The sequence below is a fragment of the Meriones unguiculatus genome, chromosome 11 (assembly GCF_030254825.1).
Source record: "Meriones unguiculatus strain TT.TT164.6M chromosome 11, Bangor_MerUng_6.1, whole genome shotgun sequence".
In the NCBI taxonomy this organism is placed as follows: domain Eukaryota; kingdom Metazoa; phylum Chordata; class Mammalia; order Rodentia; family Muridae; genus Meriones; species Meriones unguiculatus.
Window position 1 is genome coordinate 41,329,977 of NC_083359.1, and position 24,066 is coordinate 41,354,042.

Sequence of the window (24,066 nt, forward strand, 5' to 3'; positions counted from 1 at the left end):
AGACTCAGGCTCATTTCAAATTTAGATTAAACTAACTTATTGTTAAGGCCAGCAGAAGGACCCGTAGAGCCCAGCATGTCCTGAGAAGAGTTTTAAGGTGGTTATTACAGTGATCCATGGACTCCACAGCTGGGCATGAAAATTGTTTTATTTCCCTCCGCTGTTTCTTCCTTCTTGCTACATGATAATAAAAGACCATTTCATCCCTTTTCCATAGCAATAGGCAGGGTTTTACAGACGCAAAGGGAGCTAGCTGTTCATTCTATTCTTATGTCACCTGCAGACCCACTAGATCTTCCGCGCATTACAGAGCAAAGGTCCTTAAGGAGTGTCTGTCTCCATATTGAGTCTCTTTAGCCATCATTGTGGGCCTGTGGACATTATCATCAGGTCTGAGCACTCTAACAATTGGGATAGAGCAGGCAAAAATACAGCACCACTCTGTGAGGGCTAGGCCACATCCCCGCTACCGCCACGAATGAAATGCCAGCCTCTGGCCATAAAAAATACGACAGCGTAGAGGTTAGGCAAGTTTTTTTTATTATTATTATTATTTTTAAGCATGTCAACACTAATAATAGTCAACTCATTTAAAATAGAGTATGAAAACTGTGGCTGCAAAATTTTTTGGAAGGTATCTGCTTACACATAAAAGTTAGCATACAAAAATGAGTGGGCAGGAGAAAATGTGAGTGTGTGTGTGTGCGTGCACGCATGCGTGTGTGAAAGCCAGGCATAATCCCAGAGCTGGGGAGGTACAGATAGGAGGACTCCCTGGAGCTCGCAGGCCAGCCTTCCTAGTCTCCTTAGCCAGTCTCAGGCCAGTGAAGGACCCTGTGCAAAAAACCAAAACAAACAAACAAAGACAGCATATGAGGAATTCCCTGAGGCTGATCTCTGCTCTCCACATGTAACACACACATACATGTACAACTGTATACACAGAAAGCCACACACACAAATGTAATAGTTACCCAGTAAAATACATATACACGCAGCCTGTCTTCATAGCTATGGTTGAATCATTATATGTTAATATGGTAATATACAACACAAGCAATAAATAGAATAAATTAAAAAGCGATTTACAAAACAGTATTTTTAATGATAAGAATGGCAGGGTCTGCCTGAAAGGAAGCTGATACATGATTCTCTTCAGGTGTCAGATTTATTAGCATATAAGGGTCTCAAGGCCACAATTGGGCCTCCAAACAAGAGGGAGAGCAGTGGAGATACAATACATGATATGGAGAGCTAAGTGTGGTGGTGCCTTTCAAACCAGAGCGGTGCTTCATTAAGAGCGAGGACAAAAGAGATGGGGAGAGAGTGCCCCTCTTGGAACCTGCTTCTATTTATTTTCTGTAGGTTTTATGTGTCCTCAAGACCAGGGCAGACAGAATGATGGACATTTTCGTGGCCTGGGAAGGGAAAATGAAGTGGCGGCTTCCGTCTCAGGAACATCTGAGAGTTCTGATTCATGCAGATTACGCAATAGCCATGCACTTCCTCTTCTGATGGCATTGCCAGACTTCCAGTACCTCTGTTGGGATTCGGATGCTTCGCGGGGACTGTGATGGCTAATGTTGCCAACTGGGCAAGATTCAGAGTCACCCGTGGGACAGGCCCCTGGGCGTGTCTGTGAGAGTGTCTTGAGTAGGTTAGCCAAGGCCGGAAGAGCCACCTGGTAAGTGTAGGTGGCAGCATTCCCTGGGTTCGAGTCCTGAACTGCATAACAGAGGAAAGATGGGCTTTGGAAGTTCCTCCCTCTCTGCCTCTTGATGGTTGATGCACACATGACCGTCTGCCATTGTGGCTGCTTTGCCACGATGCAGACCCTTGAACTACAAGTCAGAATGAATGCATCCTCCCCAAGTTGCTTTTATTACAGCAATCAGAGTTGTAACTAAGACAGGTGCTAGTATTACTTTGTTTGTTTGTGTGGAGGCTGGACCACAGTCAGAGTGACTGAAGTCCACCAGGCTAGACACAAACCGTGGTCCTCACAGGTGGCACCCTGCCTCAGCCTCCCAGGCATACACCACCACAGCCTGATGTTATTTTATTAGTCAGTCATTACATCCCCTATGTCAGCTGACCCCCTGTTAATGGCTTCTGAGCGCATGAATGCACGATACAAGACCAGGGGCCAGAATGGAGGTCCAGTGCTGAGCAGCCAATGGGTCTCTGGTCACTGACTGGACTGATGGTCAGAGAGCCTTGTTCTTCCCTTCATCACGTGCCCCAAGGTTAAAGACAGGTTGAAGGGACCTGGGGGAAGAGAAGCTGGCGAACACGCAGCTGTGGGATCCAGCTGAAGGGAATGCTGCTGGCTGTGTAGTCCGGGAAGACGCCCACCAGCTCGAGGGTTCCCTCCCTCACAGGTTGGAGAAGTGGATCCCCGTTGCTTGGCCATCACTACCACCCAGTAGCCGTTCTCTGCAGGGTTCCACTCCCTTGCGGCTTGCCAGCGCTTTGCATGTTCCTGGTGAACTGTCTTGTTCCCACACTCCGCCTCCCAGCTGTGGCAGCGGAGTCAAAGCTGGGAGCATCCAGCACGGTGATGTGACTTGAGGATCTTTGGACACTGTCGGGCAGCAGGCACAACTTGTTTCCAAGTCTCACCCTCTCCAGATGATCGGAGGAGGTGATGTTGGCGTGAGCAGCTGCCGGGTCAGAAGCACAGTAAGTGCAGGAAGAGTGGGAATACCTAGCCGGGGGTGGGGGTCTGTGAGCTCTCCCCAAGACTCCCCACCTGAGGAAGAGGAATTTACTGAGGTGGTGGTAGGGGACAGGAACATACCGGGGACCCAATAAATTAAGCCTGTTACCTGCCTTACCTCCATGTTCCTAAGCACCAATCAGTTCTGGGACTACACAGGGGAAGGAAAAAGAATAATGTTGTAAGCGTACCCGTTCAGGGGGTCTGAACTGCATGATCCCCACAACCAAAGACAAGGATTCTCCTGCTCGGTTATAACCCAAGGCCTCCCAGGCACCCTAAATGCTATAGACCTTACTTCAGTCAACAAGGCGGATACAGAGAGATCAAGCAGAGTTGGGGGCCTTTTATGAATGGTGTAATGCTTCCATTCTAGGTGTAAGCCCCCTATTCTGAATCCTTTTCCCCAAAGCAACAGACAAAGGGTAATTATAAAAAACTCTTGGTTAGCTGCGATTACTACAAATAAAGCTTTCAAGTTCAGTAAATACTTACAAATAAATAATACTTACAAATAAAGCTTTCAAGTTCAGTAAAGATTTCCGTTTTCTTTTTTTATGAGAAAGGGTCTCAGGTGTGCCTTGAGCGGGCTCAAGCTGAAGGTGATCCTGAGGCTCTGGTCCTCCAGCTTCCACTTGTGAATAAAGAACTATATTGTATTTCTGTGTGTCTCCAGCATTGCATTTTAGGATCAGGCCCTGGGCCTCTGTTGTGCTAGAGCAGTGTTCTCCCCACTGTGCTGCCTCTGCAATACTGAGTGCTTCCATTTCACAGCGCAGTGTTTCTAAAATGCAGGAAAGGCAGCAGGGAAACTGAGCTTAGTGAGTCAGATGAGACAGAAGGTGGCAGCAGGGCCACAAAGGCTGTGGTAGATGGGGAAGTCAGCGGACAGGCTCTGGGCTACCTGAACCCCAGGCAGGAAAGTGAGCAAAGGCTTCCTGGCTTCGCCCAAACTCACCTGAGAAACGCTGCATGTTCTTCTCCACAGACTTTGATTTCTGGTAGAGCAGGTGGATCTGTTGTTTAACATCTGCAGGGGTAGCCAGCAGCTCAGAGACAGTTATCCTCTCAGCCCTAGAGACAAGATTGTTGGCCAGAGGAGTGAGGAGCAAGAGACAGTGAGACCATCCCCACGGAACACACCCTTGCCGAGTTGAGTGATCCAAAGAAGTCTTCCCTACACTGAAAGCTCTGACACCAGTCCTCAACTTTTCACTACACATCAGCATCTCTGAGCCACTGTTGTAAAAACCACAATGAGCTTAAATAACAGCCTTAACACTGGGTTAGTCCTGCCAGCAGAATTCTCTACGTCAAATTAATTCTACTTCTCTATTATTCCTATTGAAAGAGAAGACAAAAAAAGGAACAATGAAATGCTACTTCACTCCTATTAGAATGGCCATTATAACAGCAATAAAAAATTGTAACGGAAAATTACATGTTGATGACAAAGATGTGGAGAAATGAGCACTGTGGGTGGGAATGTGAAATGATGCCTCTACAGTAGGAAGTAACATGCAAGTTCCTTAAAATTTTTAGAGTGGACGTAGAGTGTCTGCTTCTAAGTGTAAAGCCTGGGAAATTGAAAGCAGAGTCTCAAATAGCACTTGAATACCCGTGTTTGTGACACCACCATTCCCAATAGCCCAACGGTAGTAACAGTCCAAACGTCTGTCAGTACAGGAACTAGTAAGGAAGGTGCGGTATCAATGACATGAAATCTGCATACAAAGGAGTGTCACGTGGCAATTAAAAGAAGTAGAATTCTGAAACATGCTCCAACATGAATGAACTGTGAAAACATTGTGCTGAGGGAAAGTAGGCTGAAGGCTAAAGAATAACTATTGTATGATTCTGCCTATGTGAGGTATTGAGAACAGCCAGGCCAATAGACAGGAAAAGCGGAACGGTGGTTGCCAGGTGATAGGGGAGGGAGGGCATGGAGTTAGTGTTAATGGTACAGAGCTCCTGTGTGGAAGATGAAAATCCAGAGGTGAATGGCAGTGGCAGGTGCACACCAACGCCGATGGATTCATACCAGGGTGCTGCAGACACGAAATAGCTGCAGTTCTAGGTTATGCATATTTTACTGAAGAAAATAATTTCAAAAACCCCTGCTAATGCCTAAGTCCCAACCCCCAAACTGAGATTTAGTTGGTGTGGCTGTGCCTTGGGCACCAGGATTGTGTAAAGTTTCTAAGTAAGTCTGAGATGTACCTTTTCTACCTCCCCTCTTTCTTCCCCCTTTCTCCTGGGCTTAACCCACCTTTAAATTTATCCCAAGGATCTTCCCCAAAGGACCACTATCATGGCATAAAGGACATCCATTCGAGAGGTTTCTTGGGAAACCACCATTTGGGTTCATCAGGACTGGGATCAAACCCTCCTCCTCTCATTCCATTCATGCCCTCCCCACTCCCACCTGCTCAGACTCCTGTTCTTCCCACATGAATCCAGGAAGGATGGTCTCAGGGAGCTTCAGGAAACAGAAGTCCTGAGTTACAGACCCAGGCCCTTTCTAGGACTGTCTCATCCAAACACTTTCTGCAAGACACCCGAGGGGACGCCATGGGACTTCTCTGTACCTGTGCAAGGTGACTCCAATGTCCTAGGAGAGAAAAGAGAGAAGCTCTCCATTACCAGTCTCCAAAGGCTGTGACTCCCTGCTGCAAGCTGCTCTCTGGCCTTTCAAGGACTCCAGGGCTAGGGTACTGAGAAATAGGAGCATCCCCCTTGTTGTAATTCTAACCACATGGGTGGAAGCCTTGCCAGAGCCCACAGGGCAACTGCACTCAAGTTCTTCTGGTCCTTTTTTAGGTGACGCCAGGGGTGTCCTAGATGCTGAGATGTTCTGGGCTCCCAAGAAACCTCATCAAAGAGGCATGATCCCAAGAAACATCATGAGTCATTGAGACCAAGTCCCATTCCAGGGCTCAATGGCCTTGCTTCCTGAATTGGACAGTAACAAGAGCCTGAGTCATCCTACTGGGCACAGCAGGCAGGGAAAGGCCAGGCACACTCACACCCACCTGCAGGAGTTTCCATTCTGGCTGGTCTTGCTTGGCCTCCAGTTCTCCAATCAGCTCATCCAGGAGGGCAATGTCCTGGGAAACCCGGGTGTCACAGGTCTCTCGGACCTTGCTGATGGTCTGGCCTAGCTCTTGTAGCCAGGTCACAAAGAGTTGCTCTTGCTGCTCCAGGAACTGGTACAGCTTCTCAAGCTGACACGAAGCCCTCTGCGTCTGGGTTTCTGTTTGTTTCTGGGGGACATAGAATTGGGAGATGTGGGAGTATGTGCTGTGGGCTGGAAGTATGTATCTAGGGATGCCCTCAAAGCCCTCCTCGTAGAGATGGGTGAGAGACAGGCTTCCTCAGTGCGACATCTGAATGAGAATGGCCCCCGTAGGCTCATATATTTGAATGTTTGGCCTACGGTTGGTGGAACTGTTTGAGAAGGATTAGGAGGTGTGGCCTTGGGAAGAAGTGTGCCATTGAGATTGAGCTTTGAGATTTCAAAAGCCCACACCATTTCCAATCCTTTCTCTCTCTTCCTCATCTCACCCTAATGCTTGTAGGTTTCCCGTAAGCTCTCAGCTACTGCTTCAGCACCAAGTCGGCTTTCCTGCTGCCATGCTTCCTGCCATAATGGTCATGGACTCTAACCCTTTGGAGCCATGAGTCCCCAATTAAATGATTTCTTTTATAAGTTGCCTTAGTCATGGTGTCTCCTCACAGCAATTTAAGGTTTAACTATTGTAAAATTTGTTCTTACTTTTATGCAAACAAATGTTTTGCCTAAATGCATGTGTGTGTGGCACATGTGTACCTAGTGCCCTCAGAAGTCAGAGGAGAGAGCTCCAGATCCCCTGGGACGGAAGTTACTGATGGCTGTGGGCCACCAAGTAAGTGCTGGGAATTGAACTCATGTCCTCTGCAAGAGCAACAAGTGCTGTCAACTGCTGATCATCTCTCCAATTCCTATCTTCACAGCAACTTAAATGTAACTAAGACTCTCATCTTTTTACAGATGTGGCTCCAGAATAAGGAGAAATCTGTATGGAACTTTCCAGAACAGACAGCATAAGAGGAGCTAGCTGTTGAATATAGAGCCAGATTCAATAGTTTTCCCTCCAAAATTTTCATGTTGAAGTCTCCAGTACCTTAGAGTCTGAGCCTACCTGGAGACAGGGTACTTGCAGGTGCACTTGGTTAAGATGTGGTCATTCTAGAGTAGGTTGATATCTAGGCCATCCAGAAACAGATAGCAAGCTCTAATCTCAAAAAGCCAAAAGGGGGGGGGGGGGCTTGGGGACTTAAGGATAAAAGCCTTTCTTAGCCAGTACAAAGTTCTGGGTTTTGATCCTAGAACTGGGGGGAATGCCCCCCAAAGTCAATATATTTTCTAAAATTCATGAATAAAATTATTTCGTTACTATTATCATTCTAAGACAGGATCTCACTGTGTAGCTCTGGCTGGCCTGAAGCGTGTTGTATAAACCAGGCTGCCCTCAACCTGTGGCGTCTCCCTGCTTCTGCCTCCTGAGTGCTAGGATTACATGTGTGTGCCAACATTCCCAGATTTTTGGTGTGTATGCGTCTAATAGAGCCTGGGCTGGGTTTGGACTTGCTCTGTAGCTAATGGTGAACATGAATGTATCCTCCCGCCTCTACCTCCCCTGCTGAGATTACAGGCATGCGCTACCATAGCTAGTTCTCTGCCACACTGGGGGTGGAACTTGGGGCCTCACTGACCCCAGGTTTCTGCTCTGCCAACTGAGCGATCTCCCTGGCTCCAACAATAATTATAGAAACAATACAGAGAATGTTTGAAGTGACAGCTACTGCTTCTAGCTTCTCCAAACTGTTTCGTTGTGAGAAGGAGGAAGTGAGCAGGTCCTGAGAGAGAACCCTTTCCCCTGACAGCTTCAAGAGCGAGCTCACCTTAGACCTCCCTACCGTCAGCACCGGGATGCAACAACACGTGGCCACCCCTCTGCCCTGTGGATGAGAGCAGAATGCCAGGGGCCTTTCCTTTCGCCTTGTCCCCCCCGCTCTGTCCTGAGGGGGTAAATGACCCTGGGGTCTCACCAGGGCGTTCTCTGTCTTCTTGTCTCCCTGTCGTCTGTGTTCCTCCACACTTCCCCTCAGCTCCCTCAGACGCTCCAGCTGCTGCTGAATTTGCTCCTGGAGAAGAGCACTGGTTAAAATGTTTATATTTGACTCCTGACGCCCCCACCCCAATTCCTGAGGGAAGACTCAGCTCCTGGAAGCAGAGCCGGGGTGCTGCAGGTGCGTGTGGGCTGGTCTAGGAAAGAAGGGGTGTGGAATCATCTCCAAGGGAAGCAGAGACAGGCAGAGCACCACCAAATCCCAAGAGGGGACCCAGGATCCATACTTAAAACCAAAACCCTTGGACTTCTGAACAACATACATTACCACTTCCCTTTTTGCTGGCCCTGCTTTGTCTTGTGTTTTTACCATCCAGAGCCCAGGAATCCTGACTAATGCACCTTCATCCCAGAGGGGTTGGATAAAGAACAAGGCCCAGGTGTCCAGTTTTGTGGGAGAGAGGGGTCCAGGCAATAGACACCTTACCTTGTACTCCAGTGCAGCTTCCTCGATGGGACGCACTCGATGGCCTTGATGCTCCTGACTCAGCCGGCAGATGAGGCAGATGGGCTCCCTGTGGTCCTCACAGAAGAGCAGCTGCACCTGCTTCATGTGACGCGGGCACTGTGGCAGGAGCTGGGGGCTCTGGGCTCCACAGCTCTTGCTGGCGAGTGGATGCTGGCACTGGGGGCACACGGGGGAGCATCTGCCCGAGGCCTTGGGATCCCCAGGAGCGATGGAGCAGCTACAGAAACTTTGCACCAAGGTACTGCCACGCAGGTCTCCTTCCTGGGTGTGGCAAAGTGGACATGCAGCCTTGTCCTGTGACCTTCCTGGAGACACAGCAGTGGAAAATCTGCTCAGTGGCAAACCCAAGGTGTAAGAGAGCAGTTGTTCTCATACACACATTCTCAGATGTGGCTACTTCCCAGTATGCTCTTCTCTGATCGCCATCCAAATGAGGTGGTGAACGGACCACCTGGGCTGAGAGCTGAGTGCAAAGCTTTCTGCTTTTCTGAGCCGCAGCAGCGGCCTTGGGCATTTACTCCGTGAGAGACCAATGGCCCTTTGCTACAAACCCTATGCTTTCCCCTTGCACAGACACAGATCTAGTGGCTCATATAAAAGAAAGCGAAACATGCAGGCAGCATTTACTTTCCTATTTCAAACTACCGCAGTTTTCCCACAACTCAAGCAAGAGCTCCTGGGCATGGCCACTGTGTGCCTCATTCAATGACAGATCCTCACTCCCAGCAGAAAACCTGGCCAGGAAGCATGGTAAGCATTTGGAAGACATGTGCCGGGTAAATTCTCTGCTCCCATTCAAGAACCATAAAGAAAGAAAGGGACTTTATAAGCTGAAAAATTACTTTCACAGTGAGAACATAACAGTTGTAAAAGTTCTGCCCCAAGGCTATAGGCCGTGTCTCTATACATTAGAAACATCAGGAGACACACGAAGAAATAGAAATGCACAATCCATTAGCTCTTCCTCCTTCCTCCCTCCCTGGCCCAGGAATTTGTCTCACAATCATAAATCTTATTGTCCTATAAGGAACCATTCTCTTGACAGAATCAATTGTTTGCCTCTATGGCTGCTCTTCCACCTCACTCTACACCCAGACTCTCAGCTTCCCATGCAGCTAGCAGAAGCCAATTGATCAAATTCTAGCCAAAGGGAAGTGAGAACAAACAGCCTCTAGAAACTTAAAAAAGAAAAAAAAAAAAAGACCCATCTCTACATCACAATGTGCCCTTTGTCCCTCCATATTCATGAGTAGAACCAAGGGTATCACCTGTGTGGTTATGAATGTAAGAGAAAGGAAGGAAGGAAGGAAGGAAGAAAGGAGGAAGAAAAGAAGAAAGGAAGGAAGGAAAAAGAAAGAAGGAAGGAAGGAAAAAGAAGGAAGGAAGAAAGGAAGGAAGGAAGGAAGGAAGGAAGGAAAAAGAAGGAAAGAAAGAGAGAAAAGAGAAAGAAGAAACAGAAAGAAGCAGAAAAACAGCTCAGCAGAAGTCTTAGCTGTGGTTACACAAATGACATGTGAAAGAGGAACAAGCTTCTGTGTTGTCCTGATGAGTAATTTCCCTGTGTTGTCCCTTTTGGTCAACATCTTTCCCTTCCCTGAGAAGGGTGAAGGCTCTGTCCCAAGACTTACCCTGTGGAGTCACTGTGGGAAGAGGTTCCATTCTAGCTTTTTTTTTTTTTAAGATTTATTTTATGTATGTGAGTGCTCTGTCTGCATGTGCACCTGCTTGCCAGAAGAGGGCGTCAGATCACAATACGCATAGTTGTGAGCTTCCATGTGGTTTCTGGGAACTGAACTCAGGACCTCTGGAAGAGCAGTCAGTGCGTTTAACCTCTGAGCCATCATCTCTCTAGCCCCTTTCTAGATTATTAACCTAGCCTGTGGCTAGAACTGCTGAGAGCTCAGGCACAAACTGAGATTTGGTGCAACCTGCTGTGCAAGGTGTGCAATTGTGCACATTCTCAAAGGGACCCCTGGAGGCATCCCAGCAGTATAAATATAGTCAGAATAAAAGGAAATTCTGGAGAGCTGGGGGAGGGTACCTCTACACGCTGTTGGTCCTAAGGGTGCTGGGCCTTCTGGAGTTTGGGCTGGTTTTTCACAGTGTGACAAACACACTTCTGGGTTGCAGGAGTCATGGGGTGTGCTGCCAGCCATCTCCCCCACAGTCCGTGGACTCCCGGTTCCATCTTCCTTCCAGCATGCAGTGCATTGCTCCTCTCCAATCACTGATATTTTGAAAGGCATGTTCCTGAATGTTTCTTCACCAGGGATCGTGGAATGTTCTGGATTCCCTGCGCCCTTTTCTAGGGCCCCAGGAGCACTTCCACTCAGGGCGGCTGTGCTCGTGGGAATGACAGCTGAGTGTGGTCTCCCATTACTTGTTTCCTCCTGAGTCAGCACGGCTTCTGAATTTGGGGGTTCTCCTTCTCTTGAATAAGTGGCAATTTCAAGACTTTTGGGTCGCTTCCTTCCTGAAGGCAAATACACTTCAGCTTTCTTGCTCTCTCTCCTCCCTGAGCTGTTGCTGCCGAGTCCCTGCAGCCTTCCCGCCGAGCTGGCATTCCTGCGGAGCTGGGCGCTTGCACTGCTCTCCTTGTCCCCTGGGGTCTGGGTGGTGGAGCTTTTCCTGTGGAGTGGTGCTGAGCTCCTAAACCCTGGCTTGGTCTGTGAGCCCAGGCTCTCAGAGCCCCTCTGTTCCCTCCTTTTCACCACAGACTTCTTCTGGGGTCCCTTCCCCACTTCAGACTGGCTGGGCGGCAGGCTGTCCTTTCCATCACCACTCTGCCTTGTTCCATCACCTTCCAGGACATCTGGTCCTTTCACACTCTTGGGCTTATTCTCTCCAGAAAACTGGACAAAACCATCAATTCTATTTTCTTCACTCAAATGTTCTAGAAAGACAATCAGAGACAGTCACAAAGCTGTCCTACATTCAAGGAGGAGGCTGGAGGAAGGGACAGAGAATCTCCTCAGAAGTTACAAAAAGCAAAGGAAAGGACATTCTAGGCAACACCAGTCAACTCTACAGACCCACAGAATATAAACTACATAAAAGCTGGCTTATTGTTATGGATGTCTGCATGACTATAGTTGTGAAAATTGATTTATAAAACAAAGCAATTTAAAAAAAAAAGACTTAAAACAGACCAGCTCAGTGAGTAAAGGCACTTGCCAACAGGCTTGATGACCTGAGTTTGACCTCCAGAACCCAAAAGGGGAGAGAATCAATTTTTTCAGGTTACCTTCTGATCTTTTTATGTGTTCCACAGCACAGTAACACTCACTTATAAATGCAGACAGACACAAAACACAAATAAAATTAAATTACAATAGAGGCCTGGAGGGTGCAAGGCGCCTCAGCAGTTCAGAGCCCCCCGGGGACTCCTCCGGAGCACCCCCATTGGTTCCTGGCATCCACACCGTGGCTCACAGCCATCTGTAACTCCGATCCAGGGAATCTGATGCCCTCTTCTGGCTTTTATGGACATCAGGTATACAAGTGGCACACATACATACACATTAGACAAAACACCCACACACACACACAAATAATTAAAATAGGGACTTAGAAATGACTCTATTTTTTGTTCATTGCACAAACTGAAGAAAATCTCAGCTCACGAAGGTAAATGTGGATGCTACTTGAAAACAAGTTTGCATGGCTGTGGTGGCATACACCTTCCAATCTCAGCACCCTGGACACAGAGGCAGGGGGATCTCTGTGAGTCTGAGCCTGGGCCAGATAGTGAGGCCCTGTCTTAAAACCAACCCCCCCCCCAAAAAAAAAAATTAACAAAAACAACAAGCAAACTTGCCTGCAATTTTAGGACATTGCTACTTAAGATGACAAATAAGGTTTAATTCCAACTCCTACATAATGAAGATAATCTGTAATTACCAACCTATGCTTTGATTTGATTTACTTTTCATTAAAAGTAAAGAATGTTTAATTATGCTTAACATATGCTAAAGAAGAACTCCAAGCTGAAATTAGGCAGTTAATAAGATTTTCAGCCATGTTAGTATAGTTGGATTTCCAGCCTTTTCTGCTAATCTAATGTTTGTCTGGGCACATTAGTTGAAAAATGGAGTGAAGAATTCTCTAGGATTCACTCCATTCAAGCTCTGCCTGGCCTGATTCTCACCCACAGTTGGAATACCAGTTTTTATTTTTAACATCTTTGGGAGCCTGGATACTTCACTACCCAGGCTACAAAAGTCAGAGAAAAGGCGGAGGCATGCTGGATTTACCATGCTCAGGTTGTGGGGAACAGGGGCTTCCTACCCTTAAGGTAGGGAGCTTGGGTCTGAGCATTCCTTCCTTCCTCCACCAGCAGCCAGCAGCCAGGAGCCAGGAGCCAGCAGCCAGGAGCCAGGAGCCAGCAGCCAGCAGCCAGCAGCCAGCAGCCAGCAGCCAGCAGCCAGCAGCCAGCAGCCACCCCCGCTGGCTTGGTCTCTTACCTGGGCCTGTGGCCTTGCGAAGCTCCTCTGCTAGAAGGCGCTGATTGGTGGCCCGCAGGACCTGCACGGTCAGCCTTACAGCGTACTCTTCCCCATAATAGCTGAGTAGAAGGTTGGCCAGCTTTACCGGCCTGGCCATCTTCACTTGGCCCCGAGGGATCCTGGAAAGACCCTTGTCCAGGCTGGTGTTTTGCAGGCTGAACTTAAACTTCTCAAAGTCATAGGGCACGAGCTCCTCCAGGGTGTTCAGCAAATGATCACTAAGGGTCTTAGCCATGGTGCTGGCCAGGAGGAACTGCAGCCAGCTATGTGGCTTCTGGCAGAAGATAAAGACTTCTCTCTTGGAACTTCAGAACAAGCAAGAAATAGCTTGTGAAATAATGGGCAACGCACAGGAAACAACAAAGGCTTTGGTAGGAAGTGAGACTGATGATGAGGGCGTGTCCAGGGTGCAGCCTGCTGCATCCCTTCTTTCTTCGAGGATTCAGAGTGTTTTCATAGAAAGGGCTCTGCTTTGCCAGCTTATGTTCTGGTTGAATAAGATGCAGGCCAGACAGTAAGGGCGGTTCTGGGAAGGAGATCCAGACCTTCCGGCGGCTCTCTTGCTCTTTCTTGCTCTCAGGACCCTAGGCTGGTGGAAGAGAAGGAAAGAGATGGTCTTGCTTGGAGTTGGCCCTCTCTGGCCAACTGCTGTCTTTGGACTCTTGGGGTTCATAGACCTCCACAGCCAATGGCAGGTGGAGGAACAGTCAGCAAATAATCGCTATAGGCTTTGCTCAAGAAAGGTTCTGCTCAAGAAAGCAGACTCCAGAAGGGCACTGCAGTTCCAGTCTGTCTGATCATGTCTAGTCCATCCTGCAGCATAAAGCCTTCAAACAGAGGCTCTGAGGAGCACCGCTGTCACCGCCATTCACACGCATTTATTCTCACAGCTGACCTGGCCCTTGCAAGCCCCTGGGAGTCAGGCTGCTCTTCTTCCCTGCGCCCTTTGAAATACATTCTCTAGGTCCTCACTGGGATGCTTGAAATGCAAGGTTGGAGAGATGCAGGCATCCTTTGGCACTTACAGGTGAGGCAGGGTGAGCTTCAGAGTGGTCCCAAAGCCAGTGGAGGACACCGCTGCTCACTTTCCTGTTTCTGCTTTTATGCAATTCCTGGTTTTTAGCCTCAATCTTTTATTTTGAAAAATTTCTAGCTACTCGAAAATGGAGAGCTTGTACAAGGAACACTTTCATACCATTTACACAGGCCGACTGCTTCTATGTTGTTTTCTGCCGCATCCTTCACTTTCTTCTTAACCAGGTGATAATAAATGGAAAGCACTATTATCTATCTTTCTAAACACTTGCTATCAGTGATGGTTGTTACCCTGACATGCTTGGGAAAAGAGAACCTTAACTGAAAAGCTGCTTTCTTCAGACTGGTCTACTGTAGGCACGTCTGTGGGGAGTTTTCTTGATTACTGGCCAATGAAGGAGCACCTGCCCACTGTGGGTGATACCACTCCTGAGCAGATAGATGGGTTTGGCATGGACAAGAAATGTAGCTGAAGCTGGGTGGTGATGGCAGTGGGCAGCGGCGCACACCTTTAATCCCAGCTTTCAGGAGGCAAAGGCAGGTAGATCTCTGAGTTCCAGGCCAGCCTGGTCTACAGAGTGAGTTCCAGGACAGCCAGGACTACACAGAGAAACCTTGTCTTGAAAAACAAAAAAGAAAGAAAGAAGAACGAAAGAAGGAAGAAAAGAAAAAAAGAGAGAGAGAAAGAGAGAGAAAGACAGGAAGGAAGGAAGGAAGGAAGGAAGGAAGGAAGGAAGGAAGGAAAAAAGAAAGGAAGGAAGGAAGGAAGGAAGGAAGGAGAGAAAGAAAAAGAAAGAAAAAAGGAAGAAAGAGAAAGAAAAAGAAAGGAAGGAAGGAGAAAAAGAAAGAGAAGGAAGGAAGAAAGGAAGGAAGGGAAAAAAGAAAGAAAAAGGAAGGAAGGAAAGAAGGAGAGAAAGAAAAAGAAAGGAAGAAAGAAAGAAAGAAAAAAGGAAGGAAGGAAGGAAAGAAAGAAAGAAGAAAGAAAGGTGGCTGAATGTGAGCCTAGGAGCGATCCGATAAGCAGTGTCCCTCCACCATCTCTACTTCAAGCTCTTGCCTTCATTTTGTGCCTTGGCTTCATTTGGTCACGCACTGTAACCTGGAAGATGAACTAGACCCTTCCCTTCTCAAATCGCTTTTGGTCATGGTATTTATCCCAGCAACAGAAACTAAACTAGAACAATTACCCTAAATACTTCTAATAATATATGACTTTACTGTGTCTGTGGGGTCTGTGTGTGTGTGTGTGCGCGTGTGCACACGTGTGTTTAGGTACCCGTGTGCATTTATAGAAGGCAAGGATTGACACTGGGTATTTTTGTTTATTGAAGATCTAAACTCAGGCCTTTATAAGCTTGTGTGATAAGCATCAAACCCACTGAGCCATCCCCCAACTTAGCTCATTTTAAGTATCCACAATTTTTATACTCAAGAAAGGTACTGAACAACAAAACAACCAGTCTGTGAAATGCAGTGTCTCCATTTGTCCCAACAGTATCTCACACTTCCTTTCCTTTTTTTTTTTTTCAATTTGAGATATTTATTTTTTTCATTTTAATTTGATTTTGGTGTTTTATTCAAACAAACATTTTAAAACTAACTGATTTGCATTAATATATAATCACGTGCATAGTGCTAATTCCATAAAGATCATTTCATACAACTATATAATATACTTTGAGCAAATTCCTCCCATACCTCCTGCCCCTAGCCTGCCTTGGCCCCTTTTGTTCCCAAAGACAGTGTTTTTTTTCCTACTTTCATGTCACCCATACATACATGATTTTAAGTAACTAATATAAAATCTAGGAACCATAAGTGAAAGAGGATATGTGGATATGTTATCTTAACTTAATTCATTTAATATTTTCATCTCTGCTTCTATTTTCTAAAAATGATATATAATTTTGTTTTTCTTTATTACTGAAAACATTTCAAATATGTATTATATGTATTACATTTTCTATGCCCATTTCTCACTTTTAAATAATCATTTTCTAAATACAATGTCAACCTAATCTTTTCCATTCAGGTCAATATTGAATGCTTTATAGTACTTATAACGTAATATAATATTTATAAATATTTCAATCTGATTTTCATTTCCCAGAGTAAAGCTGTATTTTTTAAAAATCTCAGCCTGTGTAACAACAATGAGATCTGGAAACATTTTATGAATAAAACATTTTGTTGGGTGAGTTTGTAGCCAGTAAGAGGAGAGAGTGTGGGAATGAATCTCCTCTATACAAGCCTTGCATGGAGGCTGCAGTCACATGGATGGAGGGGATGGAGGGAAGGGAGGGAGGGGAGGGAAGGGATGGAGAGAGAGGATGGAGGGGATGGAGGGGATGGAGGGTTCCCTTGACTAAAGATGGATGCTCTCCTTGCTCCTGTGGAGTTCAAGTCCTAATCAATCATGGAAGATGGGCAGTATCAAAGGAAAGAATCCAGTCACTTCTGAATTATTTATTGTGAGGAAAGTCATATATGATGGCAGAGAGGGGCACAGATGTCAGGTGGGCGATGCCCACTGTGGCTTCTGGACTGTGCAGGTTCTCATTTAGGACGGGTGAGCCAGGAACTTGTAGGAGGATTCCTTGAACTCCTGAGCCTCCTGCCTCCCCCTTTCAAGTGCTAAGATTAGCACTTGAATGTCACACCAGGCTTTTTGAGGTTTTGGTTTGAGATAAACTTTTTCATCTAGCCCAGGCTCCAGGAACTTGCTATGTGCCTGAGGATAGCCTTGAACTGCTGAGCCTTCTATGCCTCCTAAATGCTGGTGTTTGCAGGTAGCTAAATCAGGCCTTTTGATTATTGTTGAAGGAATGGTTTCTTTATTTTGAAACAGGTTCTCAAAGACTGGGGGGTGGGGGGTGGGAGGTGGAGTAATCCAGCGTCTTGAAATACTGGAAAATTACTCTTTACAAGAAACTTTTCTGTAGGTTTACATTTTCAGAGAAAGTCGTTTTTCTTGCAAAATAAACTAAGCCAAACCAATCAGAACTTTCCCACATCCTTGTTGAAAAATATTGAGTTTAGTCAAGACGTCAAACAGGACAAAAAAACATGTCCAATACCTTCTCTTGCGTAGGGTTCAACACCATGACCTATTTTGGGGGGAAATAAGGGTTTATTTGACTTATACGTCCACATCACAATCTACTCAAGGAACTTGAGGCAGGGACTGAGGAAGCCACAGGGAATGGCGTCTTTCTGTCTTATCCTCTCAGTCTGCTTAGCTATCCACCCCGGACCACCTGCCCAGGGCTGGCACTGGCATTGGGACCTTCCACACCGATTATTAATCAAGAAAACGTCCCCCGACATGCGCACAGGCAATCGGGTAGAGGCTTTTTTTTTTTTTTTTTTTAATTTGAGGTTCCTCTTTCCAACTGACTTTAGCCTGTGTCAAGCTGGCATAGAACTAACTAATGAACCACACCCTCCCAACAGTCCTGTAATGGTTTTCACGCTATCTGCAAGCCCCACTTTTAAAGCACCCCTCAAGACTACTTTCAAGCACAGTGCTTTCAATTTAGACTTATATAACTGGTTCTTTGTAGTTAGGCAGCAGGTAACATTCAAGAGTCCTCAAGATCTCTCCTTTCCTTTGTAGTTACCAGTTGACCCCAGACTGGGCCAATGCCATCCACCCAGTGGTTCTAAGAATCCATTGATGAATCTTTTCTAAATAAATTACTTCAACTGACTGACAAACAGTGACATTTCCATTTCTTTGTTTGTATTCTTTGCATATGTCGGATTAGATCTGATTTGTTGTTCCCATCAAAATTTTGGCTTGAAGTTGTTTTGTGGATAATACAGTTAATCCTTCAACAAACAGCACTTTTTTTCTTTTTCTTTTCTGTTTTGTTTTGCCTTGTTTTGGTTTTGGTTTTGGTTTTTCAAGACAGGGTCTCTCTGTGTAGCCCTGGCTGTCCTGGAACTCACTCTGTAGACTAGGCTGTCCCTGAACTCAGAGATCTGCCTCCCTCTGCCTCCCAAGTGCTGAGATTAAAGGCGTGAGCCACCACCACCAGGAACAGCACTTATTCTATTCCAAGCATACTGTTTGCTCTATTTTCCTTTCCCTCCTTCCCTCCCATCTTTGATTCATCTTCCTGTGTATGTTCATGTTTGCATGTGGGAATGGCACATGCCAGGGCACACATGGAGAGGAGGTCTGAGGTCAGCCTCAGGTGTTGGTCCTTGCCTTCCACATTGTCCTGAGACCAGATCTCAGCACCACTGTATGTACCAGGCTAGCTGGTCCTCCAGCTCCTGTGGATCCTCCTATCTCTGTCTTTCATCCCCTACAGGGACACAGGGATTACAAACACAGTGACTGTAGCCAGCTGACGGCAGATACACAGAAATTCTCAGGTTGGGCCAGAAGGATATTGACCGAGGTCTCCCCAGGACGAGGACCAATCCCAGACTTTAGGAAGCTGCTGCCCAATCTCTGCATGCCAGGCAGCTGCCTTCTTCTGTGGGAGAAGTGGTGAGGTTTGTGGCGTGCAGGGTGTTGTAGGTCCCTGGGATCTGTGACTCCCTGACTCATCATGAAACTCCTTGGAGCACCTACCACAGAATGAGGCTGAGAATGGGGATTTCCAGCCCCATAGTTTGCAACTGTAACTGCTTGTTTTGTAACAGGGGCAAGTCTGAGTCAGAGACTTCCGGAAGGCAGTGTTTTGATGCCACTAGGGTCTTCCTAGGTCAAGAGAAACCCCAAAAGGTTTCACTTTTAGGGGCTTCAGGTGAAATGTAAAAAGAGGATTAAAGCCGCGGTGACTTGGTAACACTTATTTTAAGTGTTTGTTCGAAAAATGAAAGTAGAATAGTAATGAGGTTTTTGTTTTCAATAATATTTTTATTATTCCTTGGTAATTTTATACAGGTGTACAAAGTATCTTGATCATAACTTCCCCTTCCTACCTACTCAAGATATTTTCCTGACCCATCACCCTCCCATCTTCAGATCTTTAAAAAAAAAGACTTGCTGAGTCCAGTTAGTGCTGCCTTTGGAATGTCAGCTAAGCTCGCTGGCTTCACCTTCCTGGGGCTTGTGCAGGTGGCCAGAGCTTCAGTGAGTTTAGGAATGAGCATGTCATGCCCAGGGGACGGCATTTCACAGCATGCCTCCCGACCCTTCAGCTCTTTCCTTTCGTCCTCCTCTCTTTCAGGGTGTAATTTCAGCTGTGTTGGGGTTGGTGTAGATGTCCTGTTTAGGGCTGAGCAACAAGCCTTTCTCTCTCCATCTTTTGAAACCAGATATGTAATTTTACTTGGCATCAATAATAAATCTAAACTCAATTCAGATGCTTACTGGTTCTGCCCTTGGCTCTCATTCCCCAGTAATGCATAGCTCAGGCGCCCTGGTCCTCGATCCACTCACTCCATCCCTGTTCACCAGATGTTTCACAGTTTGCAATGCAGAGTCTCAAACCCAGGGCCTTATGCAGGAAGGACTCTCTCACTGAGACAGAGCTCCAGCCCATTTTTGAATTTTAAAACATAAAAATACAATCTTGTATTGCTTTTACATAGAAAAAGATAATTTTTTTATAATATTTTATTTAAATGTTGTTTGTGTGTGTATGTTTGTATACATGCATGTTCTGGGTGTTGGGGTGTGCAAAAAGAAGCCAGATGAAGCTGTAAGATCCCCTGGAGCTAGAGTTACAGGTGGCTGTGAATTGCTCGATGTAGGTTCTGGGAATCAAACTTGGTTCCTCTGGAAGAACAGCAACTGTTCTTTTTTTTTTTTTTTTTCCAGAGCTGAGGACCGAACCCAGGGCCTTGCGCTTGCTAGGCAAGCGCTCTACCACTGAGCTAAATCCCCAACCCCCAGCAACTGTTCTTAACTGCTGGTTCTTCTCTCCAGCTCCAAAAGGTAGTCTAAGTCATTTGTAATTAGCTTACTCTAAAAAAAAATGTAGCCCCCATTTTTTGTCTATCATGTTTTGAAATGTTCTCCAAAATATCTAGATGAAGGATGGTATATAAAGATATCTGCCATTGAGTCAGCAGAAGAAATGCCTGGGAAGGCCAGGGAAGATTTTTTTATGTTGGTCTGATGTTGAAAATACGAGCGAAACTTACACTCTCCCCACTCCCTCTATCTATCTATCTATCCATCTATCTAATCAATCTATCTATCTATCTATCTATCTATCTATCTATCTATCTATCTTCAAATCAGGGTTCCAAGTAGTCCAGGTCAGCCTTCATCTAAGTAGCCAATAAAAACTTAACCTTGTGATCTCCCTAACTATTCCTCCCTTGTGTGAGGACTATAGGGATGTGCTGTCATGCCTTCTTGCCTCCAGTATATTTAATTTTAAAGGACAAATCTGAGACATTGAGCAGGCAATCATTCAGGTTTGAAGCGAGAGTCCAGGGTTGCTCAGCAGCCCTTTCCAGTGTAAGGAATCTGGTAAATGTTTTATGGTCATTAATCATGTGTTCACTAGCTGGATCCCAAACCCCAACACAGTCCTCAACACTAACACACTCTATTCTGATCATGTTTTCCCCTGCCCAAATTCCTCCCAGATTCTCTCCACCTCCCCTCCACCTCTCCCTCTCTTTAAAATACTAAAATAAAATAAAAATCACCAACAAACTCCAAGAAATGTATACAGCAAACACAAACCCCCACAAAAACATAAAAATGGAAACCAAAGAGGGGGACTTTTTTTGTTGTTTTGTTTTTTGAGACAGGGTTTCTCTGTGTAGCCTTGGCTGTCCTGAACTCGCTTTGTAAACCAGGCTGTCCTCAAACTCACAGAGATCTGCCTGCCTCTGCCTCCCTGAGTGCTGAGCGCAACACCACGCACATTTTAAAACTCAAACCTTGGCAGCATGCATTTACTTTATACAAAAGCTAACATTTAAAAGACAGAGAGAGAAAGGAGGTCAGTTTGTAAATGTTGGGATTATTGACAAGCTATCAAGAAATAAACATTTCTGCCTCATGCCATGTCTTAGGGGATTTATTGCTGTGAAGAGACACCATGGCCACAGCAACTCTTCTAAAGGAAGACATTTCACTAGGGCTGTCTTACAGTTCAGAGGTTTAGTCCATTACCATCACAGCAGGAAGCCTAGTGGCGGCCAGCGGACACGGCGTTGGAGAGGTCGCTGAGAGTACTGCCTCTGGACTGGAAGGCAGCAGGGAGAGGGAGGCCTGAGCTTTTGAAACGTCAAAGCCCACCCCCAGTGAAACACTTCCTCTAGCGATGCCACACCTACACCAACAAGGCACACGTCCTTATAGTGCCAATCTCTAGGAGCCCATGGGGGCCATTTGCATTCAAACCACCACAGGCCTGTACAAAGATAAATGAACAGATAAATTCAGGATGAGGAAGAATAAGACAAAGTTATCAACAGATGGGAGTTATTACCCAGTTCAGGTTTACACACACGCACAGGAACACACACACAGAGGCACATTCACCTCGGGGGAGGGGTGGAGTGGAGAAGGAGAGAGGGAGATAAATAGATCCCCATAAGACTGCTGAGTCCTGTCTGGCTCCAGGGATCGACTTGACTTGGTCGGTGAGGGAGTGAGGACAAGGACAGACACAGAAAAGTCAAGATCAGGCAGCCTGAGCTCTTGGATGGAGACGTTCTGCCTAGCTATTACATACATTGGAACAGGGAGGTGGAGTTATCGCATCCCACCAAATAAGGAAGCTGGGAGGTGGGGTTATTGAATTCGGCCAAACAAAGACTGCTGGTTATTACAAGTAAACAAGGAGGTAGGGTCATTACATCCAGCAAGAACACAGATTTGGCTAATCTTAGCAGGAGCAGTCTCTGTAGAGGAGCCGTCTCTAGGCTGTAAACGTCTACAGTGTGGGGCACGGGGCGAAGGGCACCATGGTGGACATTTTCTGCACTCACTGTCCACACTCACGCTGGGCTGAGGAAGGCCATACCACGCCATGAGTCTGAGGCATTGGGATCCTTAGCATGGATCCATGTCAAACTGTATGTGTCATGGAAGTTTTGGTTTCTCTGTAAACTCAGTTATGCTATCTTTTAATCCCAAGTGTGGGATTTTAGTGGGGGCTATAGTTTCTCCACACCTGTTAATTGTCTCGTGCGGGGCGGGCGGGGCTTCTGCCAGCTGGTACGAGCCTTCTACGTGGGGCATGGAGAGGGCGTGGTCTACGGCTTGGAGGATATAAATTGGGGTCCCAGACAGGGAAGGTGTGACATACGGCATTGGCATGCAGTGCCTGGCAGTTTGGAGAGAGTAGAGAGGCGGACAGTGTGGTGCTGTGGAGCAGACAGATAGGAACGATTCAGAGCATAGGCACTTGGAAGAGCCCTCTGGCCCTAAAAGGCGGCCTTGACCCTGAACGGGCTAGTTTCGAACCCTCAGGGATCTGCTTGTCTCTGCTCTGAGGGCTGGGATTAAAGGCGCAGGCCACCTCACCAGTTTTCTGTTATTGTTGGACCAGAATTGATTGAGGGGGCGCAGAAATAAAGGAGACAGAGGCAGAATTGCCCTTTCGTCAAAACAGTTTGAAGGCCGGTCGTCTCAGGAGAGGAGACTGGGCTCCAGGGCACCGGGGGTTTGGGGCCTTTACGGGGCAGAAGGAACTTCATCTGCACATCTGTTTTTGCCTGCAGTCTGAAAGTGGTAAACACCGGAGATTCCAGTCGATCATCTAAGAAGCTTCCAGGGTCCTCACAGCCCACAGGTGACTGAGCCAAGTCAGCTTTCCTGTCCCGAGTGATTCGGCCCGCCTGAAGGTCACTAACCTTTTCAGTTTGGACTGCAACTGCTCATTTACACCTGGCATGCACGGGACCCCTTCGAGGGCAGTAGAGGGTGCTAGATCCCCCGGAACTGAAGCCATGGAACTGGAGCAACGCGTGGTTGCTGGGAACAGAACCCAGGTCCCCTGGAAGGGCAGCTAGTGCTCCTAACAACGGAGTCATCTCTCCAGCCCAACGTCACAGGCCTGACAAGGTTTTTCTGAACGTGCTGCCTAGCGCCTGGACAGGCATTCGCCATGGCAGCCTGTGAGCCTTTGTGCCTGTGAGGAAGCGAGGAAACACTCGATTCTACAGTCACCCAAAACATAGCATTTTTATTCCCACGGCTTAAGCTTTAACAAGTCAGCGGTGTGACCCGAGGCAAGCGACTTCCCTGACACTCGGTGCCACCATCACAGGGCTTATGCCACACTGTGAAGCTTCTATTTCATGTAAGTATGTACTCGGTAAGTGATTACTGGGTTTCACAACACACTCCTAGAAATTGCGGACTCCACGAGCTGTCACTGACACGCTCCAGCCTCAGGCCCGGGCACTTTCTTCAAGAGAGTCCGCCTAGGTGTTTCTTCCCTCAGGATCGCCGTCAGGGCCTACGACCACGCTCTCGCAGAGCGAGGCCATAGAGAGGTCTAGGAGAACGGTGAGCAAAGGACACCCAGCGCGTTCCTCTGGGTCGGCCAGACTAAAGCTGGAGGACTGGGGACCACGGCTCAACTCGGTTCGCAGCGGTGGCCGGTACCGTGTCCTCGGAGGGCCGCTAGATCCACCGCGCAGGCGCAGTGAGAGGGCGTGCCGGGGACTACATTTCCCGGCAGGCCCCACGCAGCTCCAGCCCTGCGGTCGCTCTGGTCTCCGCTTCAGGCTGGAGGTCTCCCGTGTGTGGGATCGGCTCTCTGAAAGGTTTTCTTTGTGGGGCTTGTTAACGACGGGCACTTCTGGGCCCCAACGTGACACGCCAGCGCCGCTGTGCTCTGGTTCAAGCGTGGCTCAGCAACTCACCTTTTTTTTGTCGTGTTTCGGTTTCGTTTTCTTTCGAGACCGGGTTTCTCTGTGTGGCCCTGCGCTCACTTTGCAGACCAGTCTGGCCTCGAACTCACTGAGAGCCGCCTGACAGGAACTTAACTTTCCTGAGGAAACCTGCCCTGGTTGTGCCCGGGGCACCTAGCCCCCCCAAGTCCCCATCCTCGGCGCGTTCCACCTGGCGGCCCCGCCTCTCACGCAAAGTGGACACGTCCTCCTCCCCTTTTATGCAAATTGTCTTACTTTTGTTGGCCGTGGGTGCGTGGCGCGACCCGGCCCAATGGGATCCCGCGTAAGCAAACGGGAGTCGGAAGTCCGTCCTGACTGGCAGCCGTTGGCCTATGACGC

At 47.3% G+C, this 24,066-nt stretch overlaps 1 protein-coding gene across 4 annotated transcripts; it reads right to left on the reverse strand.

Moving 5' to 3' along the window:
- Positions 1–517: 517 nt before the first annotated feature.
- On the reverse strand, positions 518–13,155 carry Mefv (MEFV innate immunity regulator, pyrin). 4 transcript variants are annotated; one of them, XM_021632430.2, is made up of 11 exons: positions 12,823–13,155; positions 10,401–11,252; positions 8,318–8,664; positions 7,811–7,906; positions 7,664–7,720; positions 5,752–5,982; positions 5,308–5,330; positions 3,678–3,793; positions 3,232–3,353; positions 2,838–2,870; positions 518–2,663 (listed from the first exon to the last, which is right to left on the reverse strand). In XM_021632430.2, exons 1-10 carry the CDS (start codon positions 13,097–13,099, stop codon positions 2,859–2,861), a joined length of 2,133 nt encoding a protein of 710 aa, XP_021488105.1. In that variant the 5' UTR covers positions 13,100–13,155; the 3' UTR covers positions 518–2,663; positions 2,838–2,858. The 4 variants fall into 4 exon arrangements, with proteins under 4 accessions (XP_021488105.1, XP_021488101.1, XP_021488103.1 ...); XM_021632426.2 differs by having other exon boundaries at positions 3,232–3,503; XM_021632428.2 differs by having other exon boundaries at positions 2,829–2,870; positions 3,232–3,503.
- Between the last annotated feature and the right edge of the window lie 10,911 nt (positions 13,156–24,066).

Coding starts and splice junctions, on each gene's coding strand:
- Mefv (XM_021632426.2), bottom strand. CDS start 13,099: ATGGCTAAGACCCTTAGTGATCATTTGCTGAACACCCTGGAGGAGCTC. Junction 5,331..5,751: donor CAGAATGGAAACTCCTGCAG/GTGGGTGTGAGT, acceptor TTTCTCTCCTAG/GACATTGGAGTCACCTTGCA. Junction 3,794..5,307: donor ATTGGAGTCACCTTGCACAG/GTACAGAGAAGT, acceptor TCTTGTCTCTAG/GGCTGAGAGGATAACTGTCT.